Genomic DNA, 14,064 nt, shown 5'->3' on the forward strand with positions numbered 1-14,064 from the left:
GACTACTGGGCCACCCGTGCCCCCTCACAAACAAGAGCTGACCAAGGCATTTAAAAGTAATCTGCCCAGGGTCAAGTACTCCGTAGCCTGTCTAATCACATTCATCCCCTACTTAACCATGGCTGGTGTGGCAGCTTTGTCATAAAAGAGTAACGATGGTGGATAATCCAGAGAGGGTGAATGGAACCGTTGACCACTCAACAGCATCCTCGACCTTTAGATTGTCCTTGTCTAAGAGTTCTTTTCCCGAGACTTGACCTCGAATAAGCAGCTCTAGTACAGCATCATGCACATCTAGGTACATTAATAGTATTTGCCTTCAGTGCCACAATTGGAACGTAGGCATAATTGTCTTTGAGAGAATGCCTGGAAGCTGATGAAGGTGAATATGGTGTCGGTTCACCAAAATTTGTCTAGGTAGGAAACTGAAATACGCTTATGGTCAGTGTTATGAAGGACCCAAACTGTGAGCAAGTTCTTTCTCAAGCAGGCGGGAAACACTACACCTTCCAGGGGACAGTACGTGTTTCACGCGCACAATACAGTACAAATATCACATGTACGTTAAAGAACCGAAAAACAACGTTCATTTGATATATGACATGAAATCATAAAATTAGTTTTGAAAAATTACAGTTTAAAAGCAATAACAGTTTGTCGACCATATTGGATTTTCTGGCTACTATCCTAAAACTTATTATAATGATAGAATGCATTCACATGCAAAGATGATCCGTGAAGATTCGGGGTAGAATAGGTCTTCAGCAACCCATGCTTGCCGTAAAAAGCGAATATGCTTGCCGTAAGAGGCGACTAACGGGATCGGGTGGTCAGGCTCGCTGACTTGGTTTGATGCATGTCATTGTATCCAAATTACGTGGATCGATGCTCATGATGTAAATCACTGGATTGTATGGTCCAGACTCGATTATTTACAGACCGCAGTCATATAGCTGGATTATTGCCGAGTTCGGCGTTAAACAACAAACAAACAAACACACTAAAACATGCTTAGTTTGGTGTTTTCCTCCACCGGGTAACAGTAAAGGCAAATTCTGGCGCTAAGCCACCTCACTATACGTGATTGAACCTGTAGTATAATACTCATCTAGTACAGTATACTGTCACAGACACCCAGATGCAGTCTACACAAAGCTTGGCGTGCCTGACTTTGAAGCAAAATTGGGCGTGATGCTGTATTTCGGGGCCGGATTTTGTCCTCCCTCAACCGGTTGCGCACGCATCTGCCACTAACTGGTCTCAAACCAGGAATTGTCCGAGCTGTTAATGTGGCAGTTTGCTATCGATTCCGTTTTTTACGTCTAAATAAAAGGGCTCTTTTTATGAATACCTGATAACTAAACAACCATTTTGTACAGTTCACATTATAAAAATAACAACGTGTGTGAGTATCTCAACAAACACAAACATCCAAATTGTGCGCTGTGCATGAACATGCACATGCTAACGGTGAACCACTCCCTTAGAGTCCAGAAGATGTCTTCATGAATATGTATTGAATGATGCATTATTTTGTTTCAGAACAAATTTACTTTCATTGAACTTTATATGAAGGCAAGTTACTTTTTTCGGCTGGTATCTATATATGTATGTGTGCATTAACATCGGTTTGCTTGTAATGTGTATAGTGTTCGAGTGTGTGTAATTAATGTGTATATTGTATGAAAAGATGAATCAATGGATTAACACTACTTTTTAAATATCGAAGTTGTATACGTATGTGGGATATTTATAAAATGCTTTTGTTGTGGCGAAAAAAAAATCTCTCATGACCCTAAAAGGTGCCATTTAGATAAGGGAGCATCTGTGTTTCCCAGCTGCATCCGACAAACTATTTATTTACTAAGTAAGATCATACAATCTAATAATGTTCACTATTAACACAATATATTGACGTTCTGGTAATTTCCGCTAAATCAACTCTTCATTTAAATACCACTGCCAACAAACTATTCATTTGGGGCATAATTCTCATTAATACTCTCCAATAAAAAACAAATGGATGTTCCCTAACGATGTTTCATTATTCTCTCTCTCCCCCTCCAACAAATAAAATTACACTTATATCACACACACACAAATTTCTTTATTTTCATCGCATTCGCATGCATAATCCAGTCCGGAGGTGTGTCACTAACAACAAACTGCTACATATTAAAAATAACAACTTACCAATGTCTTGATATATAAGGCCCCAACGACGACAGCTGCATATAGGTAAAGTAACATAAGTAATGTAAAGTAGAAAATAGCGAGTGTTCTTTCATCTGACACTCAAAAATAAAAGTAACCCTGTATTTCGAGGCAAATGTAAAACTATTCACGTGACAACTGATCACACACACACACACACACACACAACTATATATATATATAAATGTGTATGTATGTGTGTGTGTGTGGGGGGGGGGGGGGGGGGCGCATCAGTCATATATCTGCATATATATATATATATATACATATATATATATATATATATATGTGTGTGTGTGTGTGTTGGGGGATCAGTCATATATATATATATATATATATATATATATATATATATATATATATGGATTGCATCTGACAACAACGGCATGCACCTGCAGTAGATTATTGCATTAAATCGCTACCTTTTGAAACGGTGTTCCGAGCTGATTTGTGTCCCACGCCCTGCAGCATGTGTGTAGGAAAGGAGGGCATATATAAGTTATTGTTAATTTTCACCTTTTGATATGTAGGACGTATACGATTTCACACAAGCCAAAACCATTCAAAGATTCATAATAGTGGATAAACGCGAAAGCCCAGCTATTTGGTTTCGTACGTTTTTCCGTCAGGGTTATAATATAATGTAAGGTAAATTCGTGCATAACATATTTCTATATTTCATTTTTCACACATCAATGAGTTTCATCTCGTGGAGGTAAACACGATTGTAATTAATGTCTATGTGTGGCAGGTTGCCCCAACCTCTCCCTCACATCGCGTATACAAAACAAGCGTATTATCAACCAGGCTAAATGCGTTCCTTCCAGCACCAGCTGTTTTCAATAATTAACGGCGTTGTCACAGCCCTGTGGCGTAGGTCTGTACAGCACAATGTATTTTATATACTGATTGGTCGAGTATTCACATATGATACTTCTACAATTCATTTCACACATACTTCGGGCGGTCGGGTAGCCCAATGGTTAAAGCGTTCGCTCGTCACGTTGACGACCCGGGTTCGATTCCCGACATGGGTACAACGTTTGAAGCCGCTCATTTCAGGTGTCCCCCGCCGTGATATGGCTGGAATATTGCTAAAAGCGGCGTAAAACCATACTCACTCACTCACTCACACATACCTCGGCAGAATTTGGGTAGGGGGGTAATTGGTCAGTTAACAAGGGAATCAGATATCCGGAAACTCGTTTATCCGGACAATATTTGAAAAAATGCAAGTGTACGGATAAGTGAGGTTCGACTGTACATATGGCACTATATCAGATGGCACTAAATGACTTATTTGGAGGCGTAATTACATACACGTGTCCGCTGATATGTCAGAAGTAACATAAAAGTAAACAAATCCTATTGAATTTGCTTTGAATAACTGATAACATGAAATAAAGAAAGACATTTAACAGATGCATATGTTCTACCTACAACGGACGAAATGGTTTTGCGTTCTTAGAAATGGTTTGTTCCGTACAATAAATCAAGATTACTTTGTCAATAATTATTTACAAATTATACTCGATGAACATATTCACGTGTTCAGGGAGACAAAGTTAATACCGGGCTCCTCCCCAACACCGCCCTTACTCGTTACCATGGACACTTTAGTGGATTATGGAAAGATACGAGTTTGATGAATGATATGGCACTTCGGTCGAGACCTGTGGAATAACCGGTCACATAAATGAGGTTCAAGTTTACCTAGACAATGTTCTTTGGAAATTCAAGGGGAGCGGATGGTCAAATCGTCCAAGGCGCTGCAATTCGCCCTGATTATGATCCTTGGGTTGACAAGCCCGTGGGAATCCCATGGTCCCATCTGTGTTAGAATTGGTCTTCGGCAGCCCAGCAACCTAAGAGTCGACTAACGGGATCGGGTGGTCAGGCTCGCTGACTTGGCTGATGCCACTTATCCCATTTGCGTAGGTCAATGCTCGGTTTCAATCACTGGATTGTTTGGCCCAGACTCGATTTCTAGTATTTACACACTACCGTCATTAACTGGACTATTGCTGAGTGCGCCGTTAAACAAACACCAAAGTAGTAAAACCTACATCACATTGGGCTCTCACTGGGTTAAACACAACTCACTCATTCACCACACGACCCGTGAAGATTCCGGGGTAGAATAGGTCTTCAGCAACCCATGCTTGTCGTAAAAGGCGACTAACGGGATCGGGTGGTCAGGCTCGCTGACTTGGTTAATGCTTGTCATCGGTCCCAATTGCGTGGACCGATGCGCATGATATCAATCACTGGATTGTCTGGTCCAGACTCGATTATTTTACAGACCGCCGTCATATAGCTGGAATATTGCTGAGTGCGGCGTAAAACAACAAAACAGCCAACCAACCAACCACTCACTCACTTGAAGAAGACACCATGGCCATGTAGGACATCAACGGATTCTTACACAATCTCTAAGTCTTTCTGGTAAAGGCAGAGACGGCAACGTGGCTGGCAATGATGGACCCAACACCTTCCGTATCACCACACAACTCATCTGTACCAGAGTCATTGGGTTAGTTGCATAAAACATCAACTGCTTTCTAAGGGCTTCCTTCTCAAAGAAGGCGGGATAGTGTCTATCGTCCAGTATCCATGCCAAATCGGGCTTGATATCATAACCACCCCTGATGGTGATATCAATGGCCTGCTCTCTGTCTGAGTTGGCCATCATGGCAAGGTTATACAAGGGACTGTCCTCCCAGCCACAACCCTCGCCTGTCATATAGAAGTTCATAGACACGAGTAACGAAATCACAGACAGGTTCTTTACTTTACTGGCTGCATGGAACTCGCAATATTTGCTTGGTGTCCAGAGGGAAACAGCACCAGCTTCAAGAAGCGTCTCCACATGATCCAGAACCTCGCCATCTCTCTTTAATGCCCTATACAAAGGAGATATCCCTCTTGTGGTTCTAATGTTCACAGACGCTCCAGCCTCTATCAAAGCATGCACGTTATGGATCGATCCTTCACCGGAAGCTACATGTAGCGCAGTCTCGCCGAACCAGTTCTTAGAGTTGGGGTCAATCCCTCTTTGCTTCAGATACTGGATCGCGCGGGAATTATCACCACCGCTCTTTGCGGCGTAGTGTAAATGCGTGAACCCATAGTCTTCGTTGGACGTTAATGGTAGGCCAAGCTGACTCAATCTTCTGATCATTCCAACGTGGCCATTAGTTGAAGCACACTGAACCAGACCGTCCCCAAAGAAGGACCCCGAAGCATCGAACCCGTACTCAAGTAGAGCATCCAAAATGGCAACACATCCAGTTTCCGCAGCAGTCTGAAGAGGCCAATAGGAATTGATGTTCCAGAGGTCTTTGGCATTTGAACCTAAACCCCGAGACTCGAACCAAAGCCTTACGTTTTCAAGGTTATTGTTTCTTATGAATTTGGTCAACTCGTTCCATTCGTCTAGGCTGGGTTTTGTTGGCTTCATTTCATTGTCGCGTTCATGGCATCTGTTTTCTTGGCATGATTCTGTGTCTGGAAACTGAACAGGGTTGTGATGTTGGTCAGGACATCCTGGTGAAATATTTCGAACATGACTCTCCATTTGTACCCCTGATTTGGCACCCTCCGAGGTATCCATGGCAATAACACTTACTATGTTATATGTACATTTGTCAGCTTAGCATATACTCAGATACACGGCTGAATATGGCTTACAGTTCCCAAAGTCATCTATTCGATTAACACCTTCAGCGGAGACCCTAAACTTCATTGAATATCACCTTCGCGTTGTGGACTACGTGTATACTCGCTTCTGAAAATTAATATATCACACATATAAATCTATTCTGTTACAACCACATGCCACTTCTTGCATTCAATATGGAAAATAGTTCAGGTTTCCTGTGAGTATTGAGTATTCAAGCCCAATTGCAATTTGCATCATACGATAAGTCTGTACACATCCTTGGCGGCCAGGTGTATCATCTCCTTTGAAAGTGTCATCGGTGTTTTTAACTTGACAGTTTGGCAAAAACACATCATAATGCTTTTTTTAAACAGCTGGACACCATTGATCCCGTTACTTGCCATAGGTCATGGCTCATAATCCTTCTTTTTTCACAGCTGCGTCGTTTCTGTGGAAAGTCCATGCAGCCCGGCTGTCGCAGAGTTGTAAAACTGGATCACGCACGTTCATGAATAAGTGTGCCCGGGCGGTGGGACAGTGGTGTAAAGTACGGCTGACTGTGACTGTGGATGCTGATGCTGAACAATCTAGATGCTAAACATGTTCCTGAAATATAATTAACAATCATAGCATTATCTTTAATGTCACGTATAGATTATAGCGGACACGTGACGTTCGTGGGCTGAATCCAGGTTAACATAAACGACAGCTTTCAAAATTGCAATTGATAATGAAACACTATTTGTGTATCGTTGGGTGAATTTCATAAACAGTAATTAAATTAATGGTTAAGTTTATTTCAATACAATATTTTAGGAGCATCTTTATTGGCATGCTCCAACAAACAATTTATGACATAAATCCTTTAATGTACTCCATTCTTATTCACCCATGGGGGCGCTGGGGTAGTGTATTGGTTAAAGCGTTCACTCGTCATGCCAAAGCCCCAGGTTCGATTCCCGCATGAGTACAATGTGTGATGCCTATTTCTGGCGTCCCCCGCCGTGGTATTGCTAAAGTAGGCGTAAAACCTCACTTACTCACTCACTCACTATTCACCTGTGGGGATTATGGGTAAGACTATATAGATCCCTAACAACCAATGCTTGTGGTAAAATGTAGCTATTTGGATCGGGTGGTCTTGGTTGATTGTATGTCATTGTATCCCATTTAAGTGGATTGATGCTCATGATATCAATCACTGGATTGTTTGGTCTAGACTTGATTATTTACATACCGTCATCATTAACCTGGAATATTGCCGAGTCGGGCATTAAATATACAAAAAAAATTCTATATTTTGAGTTGGTAGTTTGAAGCCGAGTGATGTTTTGATGTAACAGAGATAAACAACTATTAACTATTTGGGAGGAAATCGCAAGAAGACAAATACATCACGAACGTTGATACTACTAATTGATTTCGTTTATCCGACATACTCGTTAATCCGACATAATCATGTGCAACCATCGATGTCGGATTTACGGGACTTGACTATATGTATCTGCACAGTTTGTATGTCAGATACAGTCACAACGTCACTCTTAGACTAACGCTCTGAGAATATATATTGGTGATAGAAACAAGCAACTACATTTAAAGGGGCACTGATCTAACGGACTGGTTGTTGCCTTTGTTATTGTTTTTCCCCCCGTGAGTACCCGGATGATACGCAACGCAACTGAGCGTGACCAGAGACTGGGGTACCGTCTGCAAGGACAGCTAAATAAACTTGGAGGCTGGAGGCAATATTTTTTTTACGCATTTTTGAACACTGATTGGTTAACTGTGATCTATAAAGATTTCGACAAAGGGCGCATGTAAATTCATTTCTTCAGCCTAAACAAACAGACAAAAAGAACAAGGGAGCTCATCGGATGTCGTCATTTGGAAATACCCCAGATGGTATAGTTTAATACTAAAAACAGTATCCATGCAGTGAAAGCATTTTCGGATTTCGGCTTGCGTCGATAATACGATTACTACTCCCTTGTTGTCATCCACGTTTTCTCGTATATTTGATGGAAATGTTTTTCAGTCACTTTGTAAAATAACTGAATATTTAGACGTTTAATAAATTTGTTACACATTTGACAGTAAAAAAATATACACACTATAAAAAAAGCATATGCTCAGGTGAAATATATACTTTGTGTTGCAAGTCAAAATAGTGTAAACAAAAATCGCAAAATTACCAAGCAAGTGACTTATCAAAACTTCGTCACCATTACCGATGCTACTCACAAAGATACCTACATTTCCTTATTATCTCGAAAACTGTATTTCATTTTGTTGATCAATGTGACCATACGCCCTTATTACTATCCATAAAAGTGACTAATGCGCTTACGAAAGGCGCAGCAGAGGTCGCGAACTAGTCTAGATTTCTGCTATACATCCGGGTATTTACTGGGAAAAAACAATAACAAAGGCAACAACCAGTCCCGGGGAATTGCGTTAGATCAGTGCCCCTTTAAAGTGGAAAAGGAGCCCCACTGAGTTTCAGAACCCCTGGACAATCTAGACTTGCTTCGTTTAGGGCTATCCCATGACAGTAAGGCCTGGGCGAAAGGGAAATATTTGGGTAAGGTACTCTGAGACAGACGAGGTCACGGGCTGAATCAACTGTAGCATAATTGCAAGGGACGGGTTCATATTCCCATTGTGATTTTCTGACTCGAGTTTTACAAAAAAACAAAACCTATCAATGTTCACTGGATGTCTTGACAAAAAACTGTGTCGTGGGTCCTCAAGATATTGTTGCCTACCCCTTTCAAAAGGAGAAATTGGAAGCAGTGCCCAAAATATTATTCTGTCCAGAATATTAAATGATCGGTCCCTTAGATAGCGTCTATTACGAGCACTATTGATAGAAACGGCAGTAAAATCTTTTCCTTAACTGGGTCAATGACCCAGTGACCGCATTTCTGTTCCTCGCTGACATACATACCAATACCCAGATTCACATATTCATTTACAAAACCAAAAAGACAGAGTTCGTGGGATATTTTCCCCCTTGTGATACTACAGCTTGACATAACAAAACAGAAGTTGCGACTCATATTACGTGTCGTCTAAATTTAGAATATATTTATTGCGATAAATGAACTAATTTGATTCACCCTGTTTCGTTTTCCATTAATCATATGTTGGTCACTAACCTTTAAGATCTTGCTTAGCTGTCAAATGAATTAAAAAGTAAAATTATAAACAGTTACTCTTTACCTTGTCTTTGTGCCTCGGCCCAACTGGTGGCTGCTTGGGAATCAATAGCGCAAGGGAAGTAACTCCGTCCATCTTATTCTAAAAAAAGTTGCCATAAAATATCCGCGTTTTTATGTGTGTCAATCTAATCTGTAAGCTTTTATAAGTTTTCACACACGGTCACAGAATAGGTCCTCTCTTACACTATTATCATTTAAGCAGATTGATCTGCCATGGATCCGGCGATCGAAAGGTAGGTGTTCCCGTAGCTGACGCAATAAGTCAATTGAAGTGCATTGGTAACGAAACAGCGCGAATGGTTGGAGTTACGTCCCTTTAGCAATGTTTCCATTGTTTGCGATCTGAACAAACCTCTTGGTTTGAAACTGATAGGTATTCATATTTTAATTATAACCATGTTTGTATGAAACATACAACACTTGCATATATATATATATATATATATATATATATATATATATATATATATATAGGGTTCGGATAACGGTTCGATCACCCCGATTATGTTTCTAGGTGTGTCAGCACAATACCCGCGTTCGTTAGTTTCATAAAAGATCTGCATCACTTCGGGTTTTCCTCAACATAAAACTGACACTGTAAAATTGTTCGAAGCGGTCTTAAACTATACTCACTCACTCTACCAATTCTACCCACTCTTTCCGGAATAACATTATGAGTCATATTCCATAATGTGAAGGGGCATACTCCGACTAACAGAATGGAAGCACATATCATATAAATTTCATGTACAATATATGTTCTTAGGTGTTTGTTTGTTGAATATCGTGGCATTCATTAATCGAGTGTGACCCAGACAGACCAGTGATAAATATTATGAGCATTTTACATCTACATCTCCTATTGATTCCAATCCTAAAATATTTATAAATCCCCCTACCAAAACTGACCCTCGAATACGTATGTTCTGTTTCGGCGGTAATGAATTTTGAAAGAGGGTGTCAGATCAAAAACAATACCAATATAGTTTCCTAAGGGCGACATCTAGTTTTGAGAACCCGTTCCAGTTTTTGTTTTCAGTCTAGACACTTTATTCAAAATTAAATTTCGAGGAAATATTAATAAAAATAAAAATAACAATAATAATAATAATAATAATAATAATAATGATAATAAAGGAATAAATGAAGTAAGTGATTAAGGAAGCGATTTGTATATAAATTTTCAAAGTAATATATTATTTAGGGCGAATCAGATGTAGAAGTGCGCTGTAAATCTTACAGCGGGCACTGGCACATTTTCCAAACGGGTCAATCCTTAACCCTCAGTTCTGATAGAAAACCTTGAAAGGATGAGGGGACGTGGTAACCGCAGTTAACCAATTGTCAGACGCGCCGCAATTTTCTTTGACCTGATTCATCTGATCGTGTCCCGAATTCGGCCTGGTTATGATTCTCGGTTTGTCTGCACGATCCCCGACCTGCAAAATTTCAGGCTCCCAACCCATATAAGCCGGCCAGCCGTGATGTAATGCAATTAAACGCGGCTAGAACCGAAGTCACTCACTCATACATTCCGTGAACAAAGTGGAGGATTGTTCGTGTTAAGTGATGTTTCATCAGCTCACTGAGATGTGCGTACTATAAAATCAATAAATACAAAGATATATATGGACCGAGTAATGTATAAATTTTTTAAAACAATTCTGCATTAAATTCCCGTACTTATCTTTAATAATTCAGACTTTTATCGTTTGGAACATAAACATAACATAAAGACATAAAGATTGGCTTTTTGTAGACCACATGAGTGAGTGAACGAGTTTACGACGCTTTTAGCAATATTATAAGGAATATCACGGCCTGGGACACCAGAAATGGGCTTCACACATTGTACCCATTTGGGGAATCGAACCCGGGTTTTCGGCGTGACGAGCGAACGCTTTAATCACTAGGCTACCCCACCGCCCCTTGACCACATGAATGGAGGTGATACGAGGTGATATTGCGATAGCTTTAAGTCGTGTCGTGTTGTCCCCATGTCGTGTCGTGTTATCGCCATGTCGTGTCGTGTTGTCGCCATGTCGTGTCGTGTCGTGTCGTGTCGTGTTATCAGAATGTCGTGTCGTGTTGTTGCCATGTCGTGGCGTGTTATCAGTATGTCGTGTCGTGTTGTTGCCATGTCGTGGCGTGTTATCAGTATGTCGTGTCGTGATGTTGCCATGTCGTGGCGTGTAATCAGTATGTCGTGTCGTGTTGTTGCCATGTCGTGGCGTGTTATCAGAATGTCGTGTCGTGTTGTTGCCATGTCGTGTCGTGTTATCAGTATGTCGTATCGTGTTGTTGCCATGTCGTGTCGTGTTATCAGTATGTCGTGTCGTGTTGTTGCCATGTCGTGTCGTGTTATCAGTATGTCGTGTGGTGATGTTGCCATGTCGTGGCGTGTAATCAGTATGTCGTGTGGTGATGTTGCCATGTCGTGGCATGTAATCAGTATGTCGTGTCGTGTTGTTGCCATGTCGTGTCGTGTTATCAGTATGTCGTGTCGTATTGTCGCCACTTTGTGTCGTGTTGTCAGAATGTCGTGTCGTTGCCATGTCGTGGCGTGTTATCAGAATGTCGTGTCGTGTTGTTGCCATGTCGTGTCGTATTATCAGTATGTCGTTTCGTATTGTCGCCACTTTGTGTCGTGTTGTCAGTATGTCGTTTCGTATTGTCGCCATGTCGTGTCGTGTCGTGTCGTGTCGTGTCGTGTCGTGTTGTCATCATGTTGTGTCGTGTTACCGCTTCGTCGCTGCATGTTATAGCTATTTCCTTTTTGGCTGAATAGCAACATCGCTGTATTATATCGCAATATCGTATCATAGTATCACTTTATCGTGGTATCTTTGGACGATACGGCGATAGGTAGAATCTCAACCGCCATGTAGAATTATGTTAGAATGTGTAGGCGGACATTGTTTGGACACACATGCGTTGATTGATTTTCAAATGAAAATAACAGACAACAGATGCATCAGTGGAGAAACAACAGTCATCCAACCCCAATACAGGGAAAGAGTGATCGTATTAAGATGAACTCCTTACGTCTATATCGCCATGATTTCATATGAAACTAACCCATTCAAGAGTTTGTTTGCCATAAACACGTACCATATAATCCAAGTGCTTACATTTACCGCAAGTGAGTGAGTGAGTGAGTGAGTGAGTGAGTGAGTGAGTGAGTGTTTACCAAGTTTGATTAAACCCACGACGTGTGCTGCCAAACATACACTTACGGGCAAAAGAAAGTATACACTTCAATATACGGATTTGACCAAAAAATTCAAAACGTTATCAAAAACGTTAATTGACTGAAAACATTCGCCGAAAAATTGGAAACTTTATGTCCAAAAAACAACTATGATACACGTATCAAATACATCACCATCGGATCCGTGAAGATCCGGGGTAGAATAGGTCTTCAGCAACCCATGCTTGCCGTAAAAGGCGACTATGCTTGTCGTAATAAGCGACTAACGGGATCGGGTGGACCGGCTCGCTGACTTGGTTGATACATGTCATCGTATCCTAATTGCGTTGATAGATGCTCGTGATGTCAGTCACTGGATTGTCTGGTCCAGACTCGATTATTTACAGACCGCCGTCATATAGCTGGAATATTGCTGAGTGCGGCGTTAAACAACAAACAAACAAACATCACCATCAAATGGCGATTTCTTGTTTGTTCTATTTCTAGCAACCACCAAACATGGGTGTATAATTTCTTTTGCTCGACAGTTCGTAATCAAGGCAAATCTAGGACTTAACTTAAAGCGTTAAAAAATTAAGTACCTGCATCCTTTAAAGCATTCAGAAAACAAATCAGTAAAACAAGTAAACAAAAAGACAAGCTGACGTTTCCTAATGCTTTATTCAATAACATTTACATCATTGACTGTTAGTATACAAAACATACATACATGACAGAAACAGGCGCCCCATCACTGATTCACCTTCATTATAAAGAACATGTAATTGCAATATGTAAGCTCAGTTACCTAAAACAAAGTTACACAAAATCGACCTTTGCAACAGTTTCTTGTTTCAATGCAAATATGAAAGCAGCAGGTTTACAAAAAAGCATGTCCACACTGTTGACAAACCCCGACTTACTAGCAATTCATCCTGAGTTAACCATTTCCACAGGAACCATGCTCGTGAACATTTTAATATTCAATTTCATATAAGCACAAAAGATTTTACCATATATCGATATATCGGTTGTGTTGACAACCGACCTTTCAGGATACAATTCATGCTTCTTGAAGAGAAATGTTTATTTTCGTACAAAATGCATAGCCAACATCACATACCTACAGACTTCCCCACAAAAATAATAAAAAACAACATTTTACGCATGTTAAGTATATCAAGCATCCGATTTGATGATTATTCTTAAATCATTTTTTCCAAATAAATCCTTCCTGTGTAAAGACAAATTACGTGTAACATTTTGTATCTGTCACTTAAGGGCGGATAGATACTGTTTGTTACATGTGATCGGTTTAATATATATCCGTCATACCACCACGTGAGTATATACAAAATGCCATTGTATACAGAAAGTGACCGTGTTGTCGTACAATGAACTTTCAAGGCACGATATGTACATACATCGGGAAATAGGGAACAATGTCAATGAGTATTAAATATTTCAAACATTACCGTTCACGTCAAACCGCCATTGGCAACCATTATAATAGTACTCACATTGCCATTAGTGAGGTCAGGAAGAATTAACATCGGTGACGTGTGCTCAACTGGTTTAACTGTCTGTCAATGCAAAAACGTAACGTTCCCGTTTTCTTTGTTCCTGTCTAAGTATGGATACTAATGTATAATTAGTCTGTATTTTGATGTACCTGGGTCATTTTATATTGATGACGCCTTGTGTTGTTTTTTAACATTTTTTTACCACACCTCCGGATATTTTGAATGTGACACTGGGGCGCTTCCATAGTATAT

At 40.4% G+C, this 14,064-nt stretch overlaps 1 protein-coding gene across 1 annotated transcript; it reads right to left on the reverse strand.

Moving 5' to 3' along the window:
• Nucleotides 1-4,479: 4,479 nt before the first annotated feature.
• On the reverse strand, nt 4,480-9,361 carry LOC124152182 (ankyrin-3-like). Its single transcript, XM_046525022.2, has 2 exons — nt 9,101-9,361; nt 4,480-6,481 (listed from the first exon to the last, which is right to left on the reverse strand). The coding sequence occupies exon 2, from the start codon at nt 5,825-5,827 to the stop codon at nt 4,625-4,627; it is 1,203 nt and encodes a 400-aa protein (XP_046380978.2). The 5' UTR covers nt 5,828-6,481; nt 9,101-9,361; the 3' UTR covers nt 4,480-4,624.
• Between the last annotated feature and the right edge of the window lie 4,703 nt (nt 9,362-14,064).

The sequence above is a fragment of the Haliotis rufescens genome, unplaced genomic scaffold, assembly GCF_023055435.1.
Source record: "Haliotis rufescens isolate VD_foot unplaced genomic scaffold, xgHalRufe1.0.p SCAF_4, whole genome shotgun sequence".
Classification (NCBI taxonomy): Eukaryota; Metazoa; Mollusca; class Gastropoda; order Lepetellida; family Haliotidae; genus Haliotis; species Haliotis rufescens.

Bases quoted from the DNA above. Each gene is read 5' to 3' on its own strand.
- LOC124152182 (XM_046525022.2), bottom strand. From the start codon at position 5,827: ATGGATACCTCGGAGGGTGCCAAATCAGGGGTACAAATGGAGAGTCAT.